This window comes from Colius striatus, chromosome Z (assembly GCF_028858725.1).
Source record: "Colius striatus isolate bColStr4 chromosome Z, bColStr4.1.hap1, whole genome shotgun sequence".
Classification (NCBI taxonomy): domain Eukaryota; kingdom Metazoa; phylum Chordata; class Aves; order Coliiformes; family Coliidae; genus Colius; species Colius striatus.
In genome coordinates this window covers 68,737,106-68,760,411 of record NC_084790.1, presented here as the reverse complement: position 1 = coordinate 68,760,411, position 23,306 = coordinate 68,737,106, and the positions used below count along the sequence as shown (strand labels likewise).

Sequence of the window (23,306 nt, the reverse complement as noted above, 5' to 3'; positions counted from 1 at the left end):
CGGCCTGCCGGCCACCTCTGGAGGGGCTGGGCCTCAGCCCGTTCTTGAGAGCGAGCGCTCCGCGATGCCGAATTCCCTTCCCCCTGGACAGATTTACAGCTAGAGCGTGGCGGGTGGTGCCGGTGAAGCTGGGGAGCTGCCCCGCTGGCGTGGCGTCCCCCAGGAGGGACTCTAACCACGAGAAACTTCCCTCCCGGCTGCACGATGAGGGGCAGCGGTGGCCGCGGCTCGCCGCTGGCGGAGGCCCCGGCTGTGGCTGTTGGGGGCCGGGTGGAGCGGCAATGGTCCCCGGAGGCGAGGCCCCGCCGTGGCGACTGCGACGTCCCGGCAGGGGGCGCCCCGCGGCCGCCGGCGGTTCCGCCACGCCAGGTCGAGCCGGGCCGGGCTGAGCCGGGCCGCGGAGGAGGGACGGCGGCCCCAGCCGGCGCTACCCGCTGCCGCTCCGCGCCGCGCCGCCCCGCCATGCAGGCCGGGCAGGCTGTGGGAGAGGCGGCGGGCTCCACCGCGCCCTCGGCGCTGCCCAGGGTGCTCTCTGCCCTCTTCTACGGGACGTGCTCCTTCCTTATCGTACTGATCAACAAGGCTCTGCTCAGCACCTACAGGTGAGGGCCGCCGGCGCGGGCCGGGCCACAGGCCGCGGCAGAGCGGGCGGCAGGGCCGCGCATCTCCCGGCGAGAGCAGGTTGCATCCGGCTTCCGAATCGCAGTGGGGCCGCACGGCGCGACACTGCTCTGCTTGTCGGGGAAGTGTTTTCTTGGCCCTTGGCATTAAGTAGGGTCGTCGATGCACCTCGGGTCCCTGGGCAGCCAACTGGAGCACTGGAGATGTCGGGGAACGTGCTGAGCCTCTGGTCAGTTCCTCGCATTTCAGGCTCCATTTATGCCCGGTATGTACCACTTCTGCAACACTACTCGACGGCCAAGTCCTTTGCAAGTATGATTTTGAGGCATGTGACTCTTTTTCAAGGCTATTTATTACTCCTGCAGCCGAGGCTGGTGTTTTACTGGTCACACCAGTGCAGACCCTTCAGGGAAACAACATTTCTCCTGACTCTACCTGCCAGACAATCATGTTAGCTTCTGAGGGGACTTTTCTTTTTTGAGGGAGCCAAAACTGAGAAGTGAGCTTCGGAAAATCTCTTACTCATAAAAATACTGAAGAGCTACACTTTTAACTTGTTGGCACATCCCATATGGAAACATTCTGTAGCAAGGCTCTTCTTGTTGTTATTATTTATCACTTAAAAGCTTCCCTCTGTCTTTGCTGTATTTTAGCTCATCATGAACTAAAAACGGGAAAGAACCTGCAGATAAAGTAAAAAAAAAAAAACCAAACCAACAAGTATTGCTGTTATTTTCTAATGTTCACCGCTGTTTGAACACAAGACAGCTATATCTAACACCTCCCAGAAATGATACATGAGGCAATTTGAGACTTTGTTTTATAGTAGTTTTCATCATACAGTCTGCAGCTCCCTGTAAGTCCCTGGCATATGTTTGACACATCTGTGAAAGATAGCTACAGACAGCATATGTATCACAGAATTACAGAATTTTAAGGGTTGGAAGGGACCTCGAAAGATCAACTAGTGCAACCCCCCTGCCAGAGCAGGACCAGCTAGAGTAGGTCACATGGGAACTTGTCTGAAGGAGGAGACTCCACAACCCATCTGGGCAGCCCGGTACAGTGCTCCATCACCTTCACAGTGAATAAATTTTTCCTATCAGTACATCTAAGTTTTTTGTAAAGAGCTTGCAGCGTTGTTGGAGATGTTTAGGACTCCGCAAATACGAAGAAATGTAGAGAAATTGCTGTAGTACAGATGGATGAAGTCTCTATATGGTGTAAGTGTACTATGAAACACAGTTTACATGTCAGGTGATTATAAATCCAAGTCCTCTCTCCTCTGTTTTATCTTGGGGTTTTTTTGGTTGTTTTTTCTTTTTTTACCCTAATACCTCTGTTTTCCAGAACTTATTTTGCTGCTGACAGCTCCTCATCTTTTGGCCTCATGACCTTCCTGCTGTGATTCTGAGTTTTTCTTCCTTTTGCAAATACTATGTTTCTGTACTAGTGGTGGTCATTTGAGATGTATATTTCTCAGCACACTGAGTAGTATCAGTACAGCAGTTCCTGATGGCTTCTGTGATATATTGCCACAACTTGAAGGAGCTTTGATAATGGAAAACTAGAAAGCTTGTTGAGGACATGTACCCTCCTTAGGCATTTGTTAGTGCAGATGCCCACAGAGATTGAAATGGAGTTTATTTATATTCCCTGAATGCAAGTTTGTGTGTTACCATCCCTGCCAGTGCAGTCCAGCAAAATGCTACCTGGCTCCTGGGAGGTAGCAGGAGCTGTCACACTCAGGGAACTCTTTGACACCTAAGGCTTTCAGGCAGAGAGGCTCCTTCCAGACACTGCTGATTATGGCATAAGGTAGCAGCCATCTATTGCAAAGAACTTCTTTGCTTGTGTCTCGATATACATGCAGAGAATTAGCAGTTACTGCCACACACTTGATGGTTTTAACTTGGTACAGCTTTAGAGGAAAATATGGAGTTACTCAGGCTCTCAAGTGTCCTGCTGAAGTTTCTGCTTTCTTAACGTTCAAATATCCATGCTTTCAGCTAAAGCTAACTGAAGGAGTATGATAGGAATTTAGCTGTTTTAGTAGACCATAGATGTTTCTACAGCCATTGATCTAGTTACTTTCACCAAAAAAATAATGTTAGTGTGTTTGGGCTGCAGACTTAAGCTTTGAAGTTAAGGCAAGTGCAAGACATTTGAGTTAATATACCACCTCAGGGTGTATAGTGTGTATGTCAGGCTGCTCAAAAAATTACGCATTTTTAGAGTTCTCTGAATGTGATAGATAACCACTTAAAAATATCCTCCAAACAATTAGGAATTTTGAATTGATCAACTGTGTATATGCCAAATTGTTTGGATGCATCTTGTGTTCTGCTGCAGAAATAAAGTAGGAGATTAGTAAGTGTAGCAGTTCCTGAGTTGTTCTGAGAGACAGACCAGTCATCCGTGTGTCCAGTTGTTGACTTTGGTGGTAAATTTAAACTCTCCTTCATCCCTGCTCTACCTTTTTCTTTCCCCTACTTCCCCAACTCCCCTTTTCTCAGTATTAAATATCTGTTTATGCTTTTCAGCTTCCCGTCACCACTGTTTCTTGGAATTGGACAGGTACGTTCACAAGTAAAACAATGTACATGCGTTCATGATTTTTTAGGTTAGTTAAACTAAATGCTAGCATTGAGGTATATTTTTGAGAGGGAAATCTCTGTTAGACTTCACTGTTCATCTTCTGTATTAGATACACTCTGAGGAGGACTGATAAGTTTTAATGAGATTGAGGAAGTTTAAGCCCAAATCAAAACTATTGCATGGGAAGAGTCATACAAAGGACTGGAAGTGCCATTTATTTCCCCTTGTAGATTTGGTAATGCAAAACTGAAGATTTATTCTAGCAACTGCATAGGTCCTGTGAGAGTCCTGGAGCATTTGTGGATTATGTGCAGAGATGTTGTCCCTATTTGTGGGCAAACTCTGTATTTCCTCATAAATCTCTTCCCCCTTTCAGTTTTCTCCACCTCACATGCAATTTTGGTTATTTATTGCCTTATTTTCCTGTGAGCAATTTGCAATACTGAAGCAGAATTTGGTTTTTTGTTAGCTTTTCTGGTAGTAGTCATTGTAGTAAAACCAGGGTTCAAATATTTGTGTATGTGATCCATAAAGAAGAACCTGTGGATAACTGAGAAAGACTGAGCTTTAAAGAAAATGTTGTTTATGTAAATACATTGAAATGGGAAGATTTACTTCCTACCAAGGTTACAAGCTAAGAGGTAGTGAGGAAGAGGTGAAAACAGAGTACTGCAAGTTTGTCATCAGTGCTGCCTGGTGCTGAAGAGAGTAAAATATCTTGCAAATTCTTTGCTATGTGAGAGGGGAAGACGGAGTTTCATATGTTTAGATTGCTCAAGGAACATACATCATGTTTCAGTGGAAGCCCAAGCCTAGAAAATGTGGCAATAGTTCATATTTAAGGGCAATGGTATGAATTTGTTTCTTTGCAGCCCCTAAGACCCAATGGCACTTCCATTTTTTTTTTTTTTTGTCGACTGATTCTTCCAAGATTTCCCTGAACACTTTGTAAAGTGCGTATAATATAATGTAACGCTTCAATGTGAATATGATTCCACTTCAGATAGTCAATTATTGCATTCTTGTGTAAGGAAAATTTTAATGACATGTTTTTTCCACCATGGGATCAGCATTGACTCTCACAGTTTGTGGTTGCTCAGATATTTTCCTTCATTCTGTCTGTAAATATGTTATTTCTTCCTCATGTTGTCAACAGACTGATCAGTGCACAACCCCCATCTCACATTATGAAAAAGCTGTAGGAGTGATTCCACAGACTAAACAACACTCTGTGTGAAAATAGTGTAGATATTCTGAAATCATGTTCTGGATTATATTTCCACCTCCTTCTCAGCATGCATTATTTCACAGGATGCTGCTGATTTTCTCAAGCTAGTAAAGTATGTCAATATTTTACTTTTAAGTAAATAGCTAGCAAAATTGATAAGAGTAAAGTTATTCCAGTTTATTAGTTACATGCTGTATCATTCTTTGAAAGAAATACATAATAACAACTATTTGTCAAATGCATATAAACATTTTGTCATTGAAGCAATTCTTTTGTTCATACCTTACAATTTTTCTCTTACATGACTTCTTTTTTTTCTTTTTGTTTAGATGGCAGCCACTATACTTATCTTGTATGTGTCAAAATTGAATAAGATTGTTCACTTCCCTGATTTTGACAAAAGTATACCTATGAAGGTAAGGATTATGTAGGTCCTGATATTAATAAAAAAATGTTACTTCTTACAGTGGCATTCTTTCTTATGGAGACAAGATACAAAAGCAGAATAGAAGAAATTTTGCTTTTGTCAAATATGGTTATTTGTGTCCTTGTTTCATTTAATATTTAATGTTTGAATTTCATGGCAATATTCTGGACTTTTGTTTGCAGAGAAGTCTGCTGCCACTTTGTTGTTATGCAGTACATGGGTAAGGGTACTGTACAGCTGGATGAACTCTTTCAGATTCCTGAACAATTTTTCTGGATGTGTATAGCTCCCTGTGGAATCAATAGGAGATCTGTGTTTGGGAAACAATTTTGATCACAGCATTAGGGGAGAAAGGCTGCTTGGAAATTTGAATGAGGCATGTGGTGAAACAATCGAGAAATGATATATGATAGGACAAAAACCTGAACAGCAATTGTCTCCAAATGTAAGATTTATGTTCTGTAAGCAGGGCTAAAATAATACCCACTGAAAACACTGTAGGTAGGGGCAAGCTGCATCGTACAGACCTTAAGTTTGTGAGATCTAAAGAGGCAGGATGAAAGAAAATATGAGAGGATCTTTTATTGTCTCAAATTGGCAACTAGGATCTGAAATTGAAATGTCTGTAGCAATGATCCTTGTAGTTTTTTACGTCTCTGTACAAAGTTGCTGGAACTTTGCTTTGATGTACAAGCCTGTGTATTTACATCTTGTTGCAGAGTATTGGTGAATATTTGTTCAGATAAGCTCCCAGCTGTGCTGCAGGGCTCAGGTATCAAAGTTTTTCAGGTCAGCATCTTCTTTGCAGAACCTTGCCTTGCCATTTTATGAGCCATTTTAACAGCAGTACAAAGACATTATAAAACCTCAACATCCATTTTCTTTGTCCTAATAGTATCTATCCTTTGGAAGATTTTCCTGCATGTGCTGGGAGCAGTCAGCATTGCAGCATCCAGGACTTGCATGTTTCTTGTGCTGTTGAATTTGACCAGTCATGGTGAATCATCTGGATTACTCATAGTTGGTTTCTTTACTTTTTAAAGTGCTCTTTGACTCTTTGTCCTTTTGAGAACTTTTGCTTTCGTTGACACTGAGATTTTCATTACTTTTCACTCTCTGACTGGCTTTTGAGTTTTAAAGTAGCAAAATTCTTATATTAGCGGTGGAGCTTTGGAATTCTCAGTTCTTTTAAAGTAAATATTTAAGTAAATATTTCACTGATCTCTCCTGTGCTGGATATTTTAACTTTGTGTTTACAAAAGAGGAATTATCAGAGGAAAGGGAATGTAATATCATCTGTGTTTTCATCCTAAGAATGAAATGAAACTTGTTTTTTCTAAATGGAAGTCTATGTAAGAGATAGTGTGTAACAAAACTTTTGCAAACTTTTGTTGGCAAACAGAATATTTACTGTTACTTATACTCCTGTTTACTTTATAGTCCTGTTTACCTTTAATGTTACTTTCATTTAAAAGTTAACTTTAATGAAGTATAGTTAACTTTTAGTGTACTTCTCTCTCCTCTTTGCTCTAAAAGAAGTGCAGAATTTTTAACATAGATAAAATGCAACCATCTCCTCTGTATGCTTTTCCAGTACACAGTTCTTTGAGAGGGCATAGCCTCCAACAGGGTGTCTTCTGGCACAGGTATAGACACAACAATAGCAGCTATAACACATGCTAAGATAGAGGATCTGTTTTGTCTTTCTGCCATTTCAGCTCTGACCAATAGTGAATGGGACTGCATGTGCACAACACCTTTGTCCCCATTGATTATTTTGGTTGGTTTTAATCTTCTGCAGGTTTTCTGTAGCCAGAGAAGTCAGCTTTGAGCTGCAGCTGCATATTGTGTAGGGATCCCTGACTTTTCTTATATTTTCTTAAGGCTCTACAGTTCTGTTATTGTTTCTCTGTAGTACGTTAGGGCCCATATGTTTGTGTGTGAGTCAGTCTCATTATGATAGAAGCTCAAAAATGTTAAGTTTAATTATCCCAAAATACTTTCTTCTCTAGTATTTGCATAGCATAATTTGTTGGGTAGATCTAAAATGGTGTATCTTCAAGACATACCAATGTATCAAGAGTACCCAGAGAAGCACAGCATACTTACAGTTCATTTATTCTTTTATTCCACCTGTTTTTTTTCTTATTTAGGTACTGTTATTAATAGTACCTTTATACCTAAAATTCAAATGCTGGAGTAGGTATTGATTTGAGGATTACAGAAATTAAAATAAAACTGATTAACATTTACACTAATTGGAGTCTGAGTATCATTAGAGGTAGATTGTGACTCCTCTAATGAAATCAGTGAAGCAGTGGTTGTGAATGGTCACATGAGTGAGAGCTTCAGATTGGTTTGCAGCACAGTTACCTTTTTTTTTTTCCCCTTCAAAAAAATATTCTTTCTTGCTAATAGATATTCGAAATCTCTCTATATAATCTGATACTACAGTTATAAAATTCTATCAGGTAAAGTTTCTCAACAGTGCTTCAAAACATAGTAATCTGAGTTGTGCTTTTAATTTTATCACAGTTATTTCCTCTGCCTCTGATTTATGTTGGAAACCACATAAGTGGATTATCAAGTACCAGCAAACTCAGGTACAGTAAATAGAAGTATAAGTAGACTGTTTGGATTTTACCCTTTTCATTTGTTGGGGGTAAAAAATAAACACTAAAGAACAGAATTCAGTAGGGACTTAAATGCTTATAACGTCTATCTATGTGTCTGTCTAAACCCCTGTTACTATTATGAAATTCTTACCAAATATTTCACCTGTTTACAAGTTGTATGCATCTTTTAAGGAGGGCTTAGCCATGCCTTTAGTGACAGAAAATCACAATACTTCTGTGTGGCAATGAAAGTGCTTTCGCTTCCCCCTCAGACTCAAACACCCAGCTTTTCCTGGGTATCCTAACTAGAGAGTTTGAAAACTGTACAAATTATGTTTTTGAATGAAGAATAAGGGAAAGGCTTGTACCGTGATGTTGGTGCTGGTTATTCAGGAATCACCAAGAGATGGAAAAACTACTGTGAGATGGGTTAGTGCTGGTGTCCTGGCCTGGCTGGGCACCAAAAGCAGGTTGTGGGGAGATTGCTGAAGGGCTCACTGCCTCTTACATGCCCATAAGCACAGATTCATGAGTGTTGCTTTCATGCTAGTGCTAAAATATATAAGTTATATAGAGGACTTGCTGCAGTAGATTGGATGATCGAGTTTTCTGTGGAAGCGGGGTGTGGAAGCATGATGGCTGCACCAGGAGTGGGAGGATACAGAAGTATCACTGCTCTAGTTTCTTGTACGTTACAGCAGGCTCTTGAGAATTTAGTAGTAAGCTAAACCAAAGCAGAGAATTTGTAGGTTTTTAGCATTTCTCAACTTGGAGACAGATGCTGGGAGAGAAAATCTATTATTTTAAATTCGTTTGCATTAATTTTTTTAAATAGAATTAATTTTCTCTGAGTAACAATGTTTGGCACCTGATTCTACCACTGCTGCTTGTACATGTTGAGAAGTTGTTCCACTCAAATGACTGTTCAGACAGACATAAGGACTCTTCAGCAGAACAGTCTCTAGTGGGAGTTCAGCCATTGTGAATATGGAAGTCATTTTAATCATGTTGATTCATGGATTCTTTCCTGTTTCACTAACTAATTTTAAAATAGAAAGTTTAGTAGGTTATTTTAAACACAAGTGCACCATCTCCTCCTCCTATGACTGACAACACTTTTAGTGTTATTGTTTATAACTAATTTCTTTAAGAGAAAAGTAAGAATGGCTGCAACGTGCAATTGTGTTTTGTTACATTATATGACATTTGTTGACATGATGGAATTTCCACCTTGAATTGTCTGTAAACTGGAGATGATTCTATGCATAACTTCAAAATTTCTGTTGTAAAGTGATTAAACTCTGAGTTAGGATTTGTATAATTTATTAATGCAGTTGCCAACAGTTACCTTAAACGGAGGATTAATTAGTCCATGTGGCCATGCTGTCAGATTTCCAAAATGTCAAAATGCAAGTGTGCAAGTCTCAGATTAATCAAAAAGGTTTCCAACTGTACTACTTTGTTTAGACCAACAATATGTTGTTCAAAAGTAACCTGTTTGTTTGGTGCTTGCAACTAATCCCACCTTTCTTGTTCCTTCTACTGTTTCTGATTTTTCATGTGAATTTATTTCACCTTTTTTTTGAAAATACAGCTTGTTTACTGTGCATATTTGCTTTATGTTTTATTTGTGTGGCACATTTTCAGACAGGTTTATTGTGTGTCCTCTAAGTTTACAATAGAAAGTTTTTACTTACCCTTCCTGTGAATTCTATGGAAAGAATTATTTCATAGGAGCTATGCTAACTAGCAAATAGCTTTTATATTACATTTCGCTGATGCAGAAGTACCTTTTAGAAGGTAGCCAGTTGTGTGGTTTTACAGACAGGTAAATCTTGTTATTTTTCTAGTGATTTGGTTATCTAATTGGCCTTTAGTATCAGATTTTTTTTTAATATGTGTGCTAAATGGCCAGAAATTTGTTTTGTTTGCTCATTGCTGGACTAAATGGTTTCATCCTCTGGTTAGTAAAATAAGAATAAGAACATAAAAATGCTATTAATCTGATGGTATGCTTGTATTTATTTTTTTGTTTGTTTTTGACAGTTTGCCGATGTTTACAGTACTCAGGAAGTTTACCATTCCACTTACTTTACTGCTGGAAATCATCATACTTGGGTGATCCTTTTCTTTTTTTCGCCTATTAAAATGCCTTTGTTTTATATCATATCAAATGGGTTACTTATGGCACCTTGTCAGGATACTTAATTAGTACTTTTTACTGATAAATAGCAGAAAGCAAAGAAAGTGGGTTTATGTAGCTTGTTTTGAAGACATAGATACATGCATTTTAGTGAAGGCAGGATAAAAAATCATCTTGTTCTTATTTACACAGCTCATTCTGTTGACTGTTGTACAGGAATTAAGTAAGCCAAGCACAACTCTTTTAGCAGTTACGGTTTGTGTCTCTTCTCAGAGGCCCCTAAGCTACAGACTGCTTCAAACAGTCAGATCCTTATGTCTTAAAATGGTGATGATAGTGTATTAGTCTGCCCATGTAGAGCAGCTTTCCAGGTCAAGTCTGGAAACTTTACAGTTAATTGAACTGAAATGGCGTCTGTTGATATGCTGTTGGTTCAGAAAGCTCCATTATAGATACCTCTCTGATTTGTAGTGAGAAATTAATAAGTGTATACTGCTGCAGCTTGGCATCAGCAGTGTCGTTTGTAGTGACTTGAAAAAACAGGGATATAAACACATCATATTTCACATACATCACTGTCATAGTTCTACCCAGATGGCTTGTGCTTATTTCAGATGAGGTCACAAAGGGAAAAGCAGCTTGCTGAAGCTGCATGCAGGCAATATGTCAGTGATGGTCATGGGAGAAGCTTTTAAAAAAGCCCCCAAATACACTGTCATCTCTTTTTTGTCTGAAGCAGCCAAATGTGGTCTGTGTCTGTGCATGTGCTGAGAGTGAGGTTGTCATAAGTTCTCAGCTGGACTACAACAGTGTAGTCTATGAGTGCAAGCAACATTGTAACCTATGGGAAGCTTAAGAACAGAAGACTGTATTTGTACAGACTACTCCAGTAAATTTCTTCAGGCTGAAAGTTAAAGGACTCCAGACTCTATACTGGCTTACCTCAGGATTTCAAAAGCAGTCAGGTTTGTGTTGTTGAGGGTCATTATCATCCACACCTACTATATCTAGAGTTGGCATATACAGCATACTTTTTGGGACAGCGTTGCACAATTGTTCTCCATTGGCACACAGGATTTTTCCAAGAGCATTGTACATTTTGTTTTCATGGACCTTTTCTCACAGGACAGCTCAGGGCTGGAGACTAACCTGGGAGAGGGACTAGGGGAGTGTCTGTAAGCCATATTGTAGTTTGGTGCAAAAATAAGTACTTAAGACATTAATAAATAAAGTAATTCAGGTATAAAAAACAGAGTAGTTTTGCAGCATGCTTTTCCCTACTCTGTGGCAGTGCCGATGCAGATGTAGTGAAAAATGTCATAAGTGTTTGTGTTGTCCCCTTCTAGTACAAGGTTTCAGTTTGACTTCAAAATAAATACCTGTAGCCCAGATAGTATGCTGTACAACATCTTCCTCAAGAAAGGTGAGATGAAAAACTGCATGTGTAGTGATTTACCTTTATTGGATTTCTGAAAGACAGTGAATTATGGACATTATGAATACCAATACATAGTAAATTACAGTTAGTTCCAATGCTGTTACTTTAAACTTTTAATATTTACTTTTAAAATTGCCTAGCATCAGGACATTCACAATGCCTTTTTGGTTGCTGTTCTCGGGGCCAAGGTCTGACAGTGTGGCACATGGTCAATTATATTGCCTCTGTAAGGTTATCATGACTGTGCCCTCCTGATAAATGTTCTGTGATTACTAATTGTTTTGAAATTTTTCAGGCAGACAGCCATTTAATCTCCCCTTCAGATAATGAAAATGTAAACTGTCTATTTTTTATCTACAGGAAACGATACCCACTGAGTATTATAGTCAGCGTATTTGCCATCATTCTTGGGGCTTTCATAGCAGCTGGGTAAGGTTTTCATTTGTTGTATGAAGTCGTGTTATGAGAGGAGGATACAACAGGAGGATTAATCTTTTTAGGTGACAAATAAATCTAAATTGAGATCAGTTGCTCTGGATTAAGTTAATCCAGAGACACAGGAATACAAAAGAGAAAATTTTAACTCCAGCAGGAAGTACTTGGGTGCTTCTTCTTTCCCTTCAAAGTTTTCTGTGTTTGCAGGATCATAAATTAAAAAGAAATGGAAAATATATGGAAAAATATATTATTCTTCTGGGAAGAAAGGCTGATTTTTTTTTGGTTATAAAGTATTGTTTTGACTATGCAAAATCTATTTTCTTAATCACTTTGAACAAATCTCTGAAATGTGAAACTTATGCTAGTCTCCTCTGTTTTCTTTCTGTTTGAATATTACTTTACTTAACTTGAAATGTAATGTTATTTTTATTTCTTGGCTTTCCTGTGTACAAAGGTAAATAATTTCCATGTGATGTGATTCGGATAGAGCCATGTCCTATTAAATGAATTACCCTATATCCATGAGGTAACTAGTCAAAACAGAAAAGATGACAATATGTCTGGTCCAGCTGTATAAAACAAGTAGTCAGACTTTACTCTCTAGTAAACTTTTCTGTTAAAAGAAGTAGATAAGTATACTCAGTAATAATTGGACAAGTTGTCAGGTTTGAGACAGATGGAATTTTTCACCGAATGAAACCTGAACATTTCCTTCCATTTCTGCAGCAAGTACTGGGAACTCTCTGATGACTCATTTATGCTGTCCTGTAACTGGAGAAATGTGCTTTGACTTGCCAAGAAGTCTTAAAGCAAAGCCTGTGGCTTGCTGAGTTCTCAGAATTTGCAGTTCCTCATTTATGATATTTCTGTGTGTAATCAAGGTAATGCAATGCATTGTGTACTGTTTGCTTATTTAGAGTGTAATATTTCTTTCTCAGGTCTGATCTGTCTTTTAATCTGGAGGGCTACACCTTTGTATTGCTGAATGATATATTCACAGCAGCAAATGGAGTTTATACAAAGCAGAAAATTGATCCAAAGGTAATCATGGGGTGGTTAGGTTGAATTTAACATTATGACAATATGCTACTTACTATGTGGCTTTAGGAACATACAGGTATAGAATAATTAATAGTTTCATTTGCTTTTGTATTTCAGTTGATATATGCATCCTCAATACAGAGCAACCTGTGAAACACTTGCTGTTAGTATCTCAGGCCAGGGTTAGATAAACAGTGCATTTTATTTTCTCCCAAGTCATAGAATCATAGACTCATAGAACTGATTAGGCTGGAAAAGACATTTAAGATCTTGGAGTCTAACGATAAATGTAACACTGCCAGTCCACCAAGTCTTTTAGACAGTTTCTAGTAGCTTTACAACATCAGTATTGGAAAAAAATACAAATTGTGTACCTCTATATATATCAAAGAAAAGTGTCTTTTTTACCAGAAACATATTTTAAGTGAGGTTTACAGAAAGTAAACTTATGGATAAGAACAGAGACCTGTCTAGTTTGAGTCCATAATCACAGCAACTGATGTCTTTTTTGGCTATCTAAAAGCAAATCTACTCCAAACCCAGGTATTCCAAAGAATTAGGTCATACGTTGATAATTATGCTTTTTTTAAACATTGAGCAGGCTGCTCTTCAAATACAGTCCCATGAAAACATAGAATGCCGTAGCAAAGGGCAGTCTTCAAGATGCTGGATAAGGATTTTGTCACCGAATTTTGTGGTTCAGTCTGGAGAGTGGAAATATATAACTTTGAATAATTTCAGCAGCCACATCAAATCCAGACTGTATTTTCCCTTATGAACAGCAGTTAATGGCTTTCCAGGAAAACACAGGATTTTATTTTAAAGCAAATGGGAAACTGGAGAGATTTGCTAAGTAGCATGGCTGATTCTGGAGGAAGGGAAGGCTGCTTTTGCATTCCCCTCATCTTCTTCCTCTGTGTTGAGTTAACCAAGAGGATACATGACATCCCTCAAGTTGCTTGAAATTACATCAGTTACCAGTGATCTAAGAGTCAGACTTAATTTTACTGTTACATTTGCCTCAGGAAGTCATGGTGTATGCTTTTGTTGTTGATTTGCAGTAGATGGATTTGCAGCAGATGGATTTGCAGTAGATTGGTTGATTTGCAGTAGGTGGATTTGTAATAGATGGATTGTAATCCTATGGCCAGGTGGAGGCTTATGTGGAGTGTAACACAAAGCAGTTCTGGATAAGTGCCTTGAGAAGTTTCTGAATAGGTGGTGGTATAGAGAAACTGTCTAAGGTATAGTAGCTCAGTAATACTCTACTGAGCATACCAAGTGAGTGAAGTAGAAACTCAGCTCAGTACTAAACACTGAATCCAATAATCACAAATTTGTACTTTAATGTATTATGTTTTGCCTGCTCATTGACAATAACATCAGAAGGATTGCCAGACTAATATTTAGTATTTTGCTCCCAAATGATTTATAATTCCAAATACCATGTTTAATTTTTCACAGGAATTGGGAAAATATGGTGTCCTTTTCTATAATGCTTGTTTCATGGTGGTTCCAACAGTTATTATTAGCTTTTCTACTGGAGACTTTCAGCAGGTAAGAAGAAATATTACATATCTCAGTCTGCTAATAGGATTTTGTTATTTTTTTCTGTTTGGGAATGGGTAGGGTTTTTTAATCTATTTTTTTAAAGAGGTATTCCTACCTCTGTGTTAGTGACTAGTATTTGAAAAACATGACTTAAGCTTGTCCTTCACAGGTAAGAACTAAGGAGAACCTGAATTCGTGTGATAGCCCTTATATGAATTTTTAGATAAGAACTAATGTTTGAGTGGTGACCCTCAGCTGGAGCAATTGATTGGGAATTCAGCTACACTGTGTAATTTGCGACATGTTCTAAACTGAGACTTCAAATACCAAAACCAGATAATTTCCAGTCCATCTCTCATTCTGATTCACAGAACAGATTCCTGTTTAGTCTCAGTCTAGTTTAGTAACCTACATTTTACATTCTCTTACAATGACAGCATGACTCTTCGTAGGTAATCATAATACAGTACAATACCACGTGCAGTACATCCTGGCACTTCAGTATCAGACCAGAAGGTCTGTGTTTTTCTGGCTTCCTTTTTTTTTTTTTTTACCCAGTAAAATTACTCTAGACACTTGTATTTGTTTTTGGAAATGTTTGAGATTTACCACTGAAAATTGTTACAGAGCTTGGGGGTGTCATAAATAATTCCTTTGTTGTATGTTATTTTGCCCTGGACTTAGATGATTTTGTCATTGTGTTAGTAGAAATCTACTTTAAGTGGAAAAAAATGTTAGTCCCTGAAAATGATGGATTTAGATCTGAGTGTGAAATCTCTTCTTGTTACACCAGTCCAGCATGACCTCAGTCCAGCCAGTTCAGTCAAACACAGCTAATGGTTTTCTAGACAAACAGTGGAGGCCAAGTTTGTATGGCAGGAAGGTTTCAGCTGCTTTCCAAGCAGACAGGACTGGAGGCATTTTGAGGGAGCTAACTGAATGTGGAAGTTTACCTTGTTGCTAGGTTGATTCCATGGGAAAAATAAAGAACCTGTTTTGGCCACTTGCTGATTTGACACAAACAATGTAATGCTTAATTACCTGAGAAGAATAAATATATATTGGAGAAATGCGTAGTGTCAATTGTGCATAAGTGTTGGCTTGGCAACTCAAAAGTCCCATTAAATGAGATGAATAACTAGTGTCAATATGATACACTGGGATGAAATCACAGAAAAAAAGGAGAAAATGGAAAAATACTGATGACAAGTCAGCAAATCATTATAGATAAAGCCTGTATTTAGCAGATTCTTAGGCCACAGAAGTTGGCTTGCCTTCACCTTCGCAGAGCTTTTTGCCTTAATTCATCACAGGCAGTGCACAGCATGTATGTTTTGCCAGCCAAAATATCAGTACCATGTCTTCGTGATAGGGAGATTTTTTCTGCTCATCTAGCTGGTTCTGTAACGATAGCTGTCACATCTTGTAGAGACTCCAGTTTGTGAGTGTCCCAGGTATTATTCACTTCTGCTTCACCAGCTGGCTGACTGGAAAGATGGGAAAGCATGATGCAGTGGAAGAGAAAGGAGACCACAGAATGTCTCTTTGTAATACTTTGCAGTTTGTTGTTGCACACCAGCACAATTCTAGCAGGGCAGAGCTGACTGAGACCCCGCTAATCTATTGCAAGTGGTGGAAGCTCACTTAGCCACAGCTCAGCATTGACTAATAGCCTTTACCCTATTCCTCAGGTGCTGAGTTTTGTACTGATACAGGTGACTAAACTAATCAGATTAAAATGAGACATATCCTGGAGGTATTTAGAGATGAAAAAGAATCTGTGACGTGTTTCAGTGATTGTTGTGGGGCACTATGTGTTTGTTTGCTGCACATCACTAAGAAGCAGGCTTCAAAGTGACAATTTATCCTTTTTATTGCCCTTCATTGATCACAGGCCTTACTAATGCTTATTTAATCTACTTTTGAGCTCAAAAATGCAGACTTGGACCTTGAAGGCTGTTCATGAATGAGTCTGTGATATGAAATAGATTTCAAGGAATCATCATAGAATCATAGAATTGTAGAATCATCATCAAGGAGATGATTGATTTTTTTTGCTTTGTCTCCTATCTGTGCTGTTTGTTGTATAATATTAGTCACAGTATTGATATTTGTGTCAATAAATATAAACTGACAAATTCTCTGTGTTGTGTTTATATTCCTTGCTTGCAGTATGCAGTTTTATATCTGCACTGCTGTACATGTTACAAGGATGTTTGGCATGGTTGCTGTCATCCACTTATCTCTGGAGTGAAGTGCATTGGACTGCTTCCAGTAATAATATTGAATTTTATTGTTATTTGACACAGTTTAATACTAACTACATTTTATATGTGTTTACAGTTGACTACATAGCACATAATTCTTTATTTTTTTTAATAGGCAACACATTTCCAGCACTGGACAAATTTTTTATTTGTTTTTCAATTTATTCTTTCCTGCTTGTTGGGGTAAGGACACAAGGCAATCAAGTAAGATGTTTCAATCACAGTTTTTCAGATTGAAAATTTCCAGTATAAGAGTCATTATTAGGTTATGTTCAAATTCAAAGGAAAAATATTTTCCCCTGAGGGTTCTGACTTGTTTTTTAACTATTTCTAATAGTGTAAATAACTGTTTCAGTACTATCTGTGTTGTTGGTCTCACAGTACAGTGGTCAACAACATGACATTTAGCATTAAACTTTCTGTACTCAGTATCTGTTTGCTGTCTGTCTCTTCTGATGATCCGACTTCTCTGCTGTTAGTGGAATGTAAGCACTTTAGTATAGGAATGGTTTCATGTGTTTGTTATGTAAAGTACCTGGGAAAACAGTAAGAAAATAATGCTTTGTTCCTGTTGGAACTGCAGAGTCAAAAGAAGAATAGAAAAATAAGTTGGATTCTGTTCTGCTCTTTCACACATCAGCAACCAAGGGGTAAAACTAACTTCAGATGTATTTGAGAAGCACAGAGAATAGGAATGACTCAGCTACCAGTGCTCAAGCAGCTTGTTTTAATCTATATTTTGAGTGCTGCATGTATCCTCATCATTAACTTAAAATACAAATCTACGGGATCTTTTTTTAGGGTTTACAACAGGTGGGATTGAAGATCCTAGCAAAATACCGGTATAGAAAATGTTGAATATTTCAAAATATTGCTAAACTTCTGCACTCCGTGTGAGGAATTTATAGCCTTATCTCCTTTGCTTTATTTAGGTTTCTCTTGATGTATTCTACCGTCCTATGCAGTCATTATAATTCTGCTCTTACGACAACAGTAGTTGGTGCTATCAAGGTGAGTTGAGGAGCAGAGGAGGGAGATGAGAATCCTCAAATAGACAGGGAAGAACATTGACTCAGCAGTGAGCCTGATTATTCATTGAGCTCAAAGTGAGGGCTAATACTGAGACACCACTTGTGCATAACAGGGTCACACCACAAAGTGACCTCCTTTTCTTATTTTGAAACTCAGGTATAATGTACAAAGCAATGTGAGGATTGATTTTTTTTTTTTCTACAAGAAGAACTTGAATGACTTTAGCTGAAAGATGTACACTTAACTATATTTCATCAGATATTGCCACCTGCTTCTTTCTATTCTTTATCAGGTTACTGTGAGTTGGTTGAGGTGACCTGATGCAAATCCATTGCAAACTGATACCATCTAACTCACTTTCATGTTGGGCTGAACTAATTTCCATTGCAGCTGATACATAGAGCATTCATGGATACAGAAAGATGGCTAAGCTGTAGTGAGGAGTGTTGTAACCATCAAATGATTGTTTGAAGGTTAACTGCTTCAGCCTCTTTGAGAACTTACATTCTAGCTGAATGGACTATTTAATTGGGGTTTGCATAAGTTCTGGTTGATTGGATCAATACGAAAACATACATGACTTAAAAACTGAACTTGGTGTCCCTATGACCTGTTCTCTCTAACCCAATTTAATTTAAAACCAGCTTCCTTTGTGTTGATGAGGCCCGCTGGTCTGAGCTGGGAGCATCACTGACTGCTCCAGCACTTTTTTGTAGGCCAGTTTGCTGAGCAGCTTGGAGCTGTAAGCTGGAATATTTTTTGCAAAAGATAAAACTTGTGCAGTTGTGGACCAAACAACTATCAGAATCCAAATGAGCATGGGAAAAACAGTCCTCAAGGTGCTCTCTTGCATGGGTGACTAAGGAAAAATTACTTCCAACGTAGCAAAATCTGTAAAAGAAGGAAAATATGCAAAAATCTTTCTACAGATTTTTTGTAATGTGGTTAATCTAGTAACTTTTATACTGTGGCCCTGAAAGAGTTCTTTTAAATTTCATGTGTCTGCATTGAACCGTTAAGGTGGAGCAACACCATTTCTGTTTTCTCAGCAATAGTAGTCTTTGAGACATTTTGAACAACTTTAAATTTGAGAAGCACTTTATGATGCTGTAGTCCCCAGCAGAAACTGGGAGAAGTTACGTCATTGGCCAGGCTAGCTGCTACAACGTTTGAAACCAAAAAAGTCTTGGTAAAATGATCACATGGTTCTATAGCTTTCCTTCTCTCTATAGAGATCAATTTGTCCCACACTTGAGGACGAGGTGAGAGGTAGAATCTTTAAACTGTTCCTGCCTTGAACTTGAGCCAAGTGCTTTCAATGCACATTGAGTTGACAAAGTAAGGAGGTAATCCTTTTAAAGCAATAATAAAGAGCTCTTATTGTAACTTTAAAGCATACTTTTTATGCTTGAGAACCCAAAACCTGTTTTTAAGAAACGAGATTTGACAGGAGCATTTTCAGAAGACAGCCACAACTCCATTTTGCCTAGTATCAAATAGCTGATTTTCTTTCTTTTTAAATTTATTTTATTATTTTGTTTCACTTCTTACATTACCTATAAGGCTGATGTCCCATGAAACTAAATGATGATTTTAGAGTGTCCAGCAACAGAGTATAGCTGTTGCCTTAGGAAAGTAAATTAATTGGTATGATGTAGATTCTTGGAGATGAAAAATGACTTCAATAAATGCATGGCTTTTGTTTCCTTACAGAATATATCCATCGCTTACATTGGAATGTTGATTGGTGGAGATTACATATTCTCCGTATTAAACTTTATAGGGCTGAATATTTGGTGAGTGGAACTTGAATAGCCTTTATCTGTTACAAATGAAGATTTCTCAGTGAGATATAGTTTTATGTTTTGTTTGATTTGTTCCACTTGGGTAATGCAGTTTTGAAAGTACTAATGTGAGGAAGCACAGCCTCATGATATAAAGTTCATTACAATTAGTTGAATCAACATGCCTGCAATTTTACTGTGTGGGATTGAGTTAATTCTTTTTTTGAGCAGCAGATCTGAGCTGTTAGGCTTCCAAGTAAAAGCCAAGTGGTGTAGGAAGTGAGAACACTGACCAAATGAGTTGTACCTGTTGAATATGAGTTACAACTTGTGAGTTGGTAATTTTTGTGCTTTGATAAACTGTTACATTTGTTTGTATGAGTCTCTTGGAGCAACTGATAATTGATCTGTGTCTGCTTGGGGCTGGTTTCTAAGGTGCTTACATGGCTCTGAGGCACTCCTGGTTTATGCTAGCTGGCATTCTTTAATCTTCTGAAAGGAAAGGTGCATACCAATAAAATGGTCTATACAGCACAAGGCATCTCTGACACCTCCATTTATTCTCTCCTCTTTAGTATGGCAGGAGGACTGAGATACTCATTTTTAACCTTCAGAGGAGACAGCAAGCCTACGCAACCTGGAGATGAAGAGAATGCACTTTCTGAGTCCAAGAGTTAGCCAAACTGCCTGCCTTGGAAGAGGCTGAATATACAAGTTTGTTTGGCATTCCTGTTAACTTAAATAATTATATATGCTGGAACATATTTGGAACAAGAAAAAAGGTCTACCTCATCTACCACAGATGTACACACAGTTCATTGGTTTAGAAATACTCTTGCACACCCATGTTTTTACAAGTGGACAAGTTTAATTTTAGCTTCTTTTTACACCATGAACTAATTTTTAGGAAGGAATACCATGAGCAAGTCTAAAGTTGTAAATTTCTTAATTTACCTGTATTTTGGTGCTATTTGTACTCAAAAAGATCTGTGAGTTCTTGTTTAGTGTCTGCCTGTATTCTCTAAGGCAAAACTCCCTGATAAAGATTACAAGGCTTGATTCACCATTGCCTTATGCCATATGCAATCTCTCATATCTGTGCAGAGATGAAAGATGCTAGTGATTCATAATGATTTCACATAGGCATTTGCTCTTGTCTAAGTTACATAGAACATATGGGGCAAGGAGGAACCATGTTTCCAGATTGTTCCTTCGATTCAGAATGTGAGAATTCAGGATATTGCCTAGTGTGTTCAGTATACATTGTGTAGACACTCTCAGTCTTTTCCTTACCCTCAATAACTTCATGGTGTTCTGCTAAAATTGTCACTGTTTTTGTAAGTGAACCCTCATAACTTTGTGGCAGAATCAAGGAGAGAAAGAAATTGAGAAAACACTTTTTAACAATGAAAAATATTTTTATGTATATTGAAAATATTTTTGTGTGTGTAAGCCAGTACCAAACAGGTAATTAGGAGAGATTACAGAGGTAAATCAATCGTTGTTTAAGTTTGTTCAAATTTTATATCACAGTCCCTTCTCTTGATGTTTTGTCTGTACCTTTTAATGCTGCAGAGAATGATGTTTCCATATGCAAACTACAAGAAGAGAAACTGATAAATTGAAGACTGACTATTGTTTAAATGAGGAGGAAGGATCAATATTCTGTTTTGTCTTATATATCCAGTGAAAACTTATCTGCTACTAATGTGTGCTTAAAATTCAGAGCAAGTTATAATAAAAAGCCCAGGGGGTCACTACAGTGGGAAAGACTGACCCACTGACTTAAAAAACAAATGTCCAGACTCTGATTGTCTGGGACAATAGTGGCAGTGCTCTGTATGTTTGTTTCCTTCTCTGAAAATACAGCTGATAATGTCTGTCTCTGAGGATAGAGTATTCACCTTTGGAAACATGGTAGAAGCACTTCAGTGCTGGAAGACAACAGAGTAATTAATCTTGTTGGAAGTTCCCAATTCCCTGCAACCATGAGCTGAGATTAAAAAAAAAAACAAAAAAACCCAAAAAACCAAGAAGATTTTGGAAGACTTTGGCATGAAACCAGAGTGATCTAATGACTTGTTTGATCCCTATTCAAATTAGAATACAGCTAAATCTGAAAAGCGTTACTCATAGATGACCAGACTGGTTTTGGTCTAAGAAACACGAGTAGCTCACACCGGAAGCTTGAGGGAATGACTGGGCTGCCTGCTGCCTGCATGGATTTGAATGGCAAGAGGAGCAGTGACTGCAGATACTGGAAAGGAAATTTAAGGGCACAGTCGACATGGAAACAAAGATCTGAGCTATCCAGTTTCTCACAGCTGGTTAAGAGATGTGACTGTCATTTTCTACCTATTGAAGACTCAGTCAGAGAAAGGGTTGCTGCGAATGTTTTAGAGAGATCCTCTGTTTTTAAAAAAATTCTTGGCACTTAAAAAGCCTTCAATATTTTTTAGTGTATTCTTTCATAGGACTTCTCTTTTTCCAGATCATCTCTACCTCCAGAATGCTAATCATTGAAGCTAATCTCTATGCAGTGGGACAAAGCACTGGAAGGTTAATTATGCAATGAATTACAAAAAAAATATGAGAGGCATTTGATTGCAATACTGATAGACACACAATGGCATCTGCTAAATAAGATGCAGTCCTACAAAGGAACAGCTACTGTATGCATTGAGCTCATTAATATTTTGCTGTACCTTTTATAAATAAAAGAGATACAGATTACAGTTTTAACTTTTTGTTTGTTTGTTTTTGTGTGGGCACAAGTATTTGTTTTCTATACAATCAGCTGCTGTCGTCTACTTGAAGTAGTTTCATCAGTTCATTCATTCACCATTTCATTGGTATATCCTTTTGCAACTTGGCTTCAGTCACTTACTTTTTTTATCTATCTGCAGAGATAAATTTAATTCCAGTAAATTTGCTGGTAAAAATTCTGGGAATACGGGCTCAGCCAGGCACAACTGTCATGTTAGAATTTAGGCACTTAGGGAAATGACTGTTTCATTCAGAATCTCAGTAATCATGTCTTTTGGTTAATAAAATAGTAATTTAATAATGGTATCTCTTAGTATATATCTGTAGGTAGTCCTAACCTTACTTATCTACAGATTGCTTTACATATTAGCTTCATGAAACATTAAAACAGTTGCAAAAGTAGATGACTTATGTGCCATGTGCATCTTCATTTTCTTTCTTTTGGAAAATCAGTAGAAGTGGTTAGAGAAAATTTTAGTCTTCAGAATACATATTTAAAATAATTAGTGATCTGGTTTTAAGAAATACTGGATTGACTTCTGAAAGTTGCATTCTCTCACAGAAGTGTCTTGTGGTTACATGCTGCTAGCTACAAAACTTGATTTTCAGAAGTCGGCCTAGTATTTTTAAAACAGTTAAAGTTCTACAGGTGGCAAGGTGTATTTACAAGGGAATATGCAAAAAAAAACCAACTTGGTGACTGGACTAGAAGGTGATATTTTACTGTACACTAATTTCTTCTCACTCATGATTTAATAAAGATTACTTAGCACTGGACTAGCAGTAATGGGGTGAGATTAATAGATAAAAAGTACAGTGGTCACCAGAAGAAGCCTTCTGTCCATGCAATGTGTAAAGTTATTGCAGTGATTCCTGTGAAAGTCAGAGAAGCAATGCCTGAGGAGGAAAATTTAGACTGGGCTGGATGAATAACTCTTCACTTTCATAAGAATTTGTTCTTTTTCCTCTCAGTACAAATATTTGGCCCATTAAGTTCTATAGGCTTATTTCAGACTCATTACCAGCCTCTGGGAAAGAAAAAGACAGGGGACTGGGCAGGGCTGAAAGTGCAAAAGAGAAGAGTGGCAGCTATGGAAGTTCATGTTTTGACTCCCATCATCAAATATAACTGATTTTTTTTTCCTCCTTTTTCTTTGAAAGTTGATATTCAGCATCATTGTTCATACAGAAAACACAGTGCAGCTTGGTTAAGTGTGAAGTGTTCCTTGAATAGTGAGTGATTCTTTGGGAAATTAGTGGTTGCAAATATTTTTGTAAATGTAGTATTAGTTTTTTAATTTTTTTATTTTACTGGCTTCATTTCTGGGGCCAAATGAGGTGAAATTTTAAGAGAGCT

The 23,306-nt window shown here is 38.1% G+C and overlaps 1 protein-coding gene across 3 annotated transcripts; it reads left to right on the top strand.

Annotated features, from left to right (window-relative positions):
* The first annotated feature begins 421 nt into the window (after nucleotides 1-421).
* Nucleotides 422-21,854, top strand: SLC35D2 (solute carrier family 35 member D2). 3 transcript variants are annotated; one of them, XM_062017765.1, is made up of 12 exons: nucleotides 422-602; nucleotides 3,165-3,198; nucleotides 4,777-4,863; nucleotides 7,410-7,477; nucleotides 9,536-9,607; nucleotides 11,431-11,499; nucleotides 12,447-12,549; nucleotides 14,014-14,106; nucleotides 16,483-16,550; nucleotides 17,300-17,378; nucleotides 19,113-19,195; nucleotides 19,759-21,854. In XM_062017765.1, the coding sequence occupies exons 1-12, from the start codon at nucleotides 463-465 to the stop codon at nucleotides 19,859-19,861; spliced, it is 999 nt and encodes a 332-aa protein (XP_061873749.1). In that variant the 5' UTR covers nucleotides 422-462; the 3' UTR covers nucleotides 19,862-21,854. The 3 variants fall into 3 exon arrangements, with proteins under 3 accessions (XP_061873749.1, XP_061873751.1, XP_061873752.1); XM_062017768.1 differs by lacking the exon at nucleotides 422-602 and adding an exon at nucleotides 817-886; XM_062017767.1 differs by lacking the exon at nucleotides 9,536-9,607.
* Nucleotides 21,855-23,306: the final 1,452 nt, after the last annotated feature.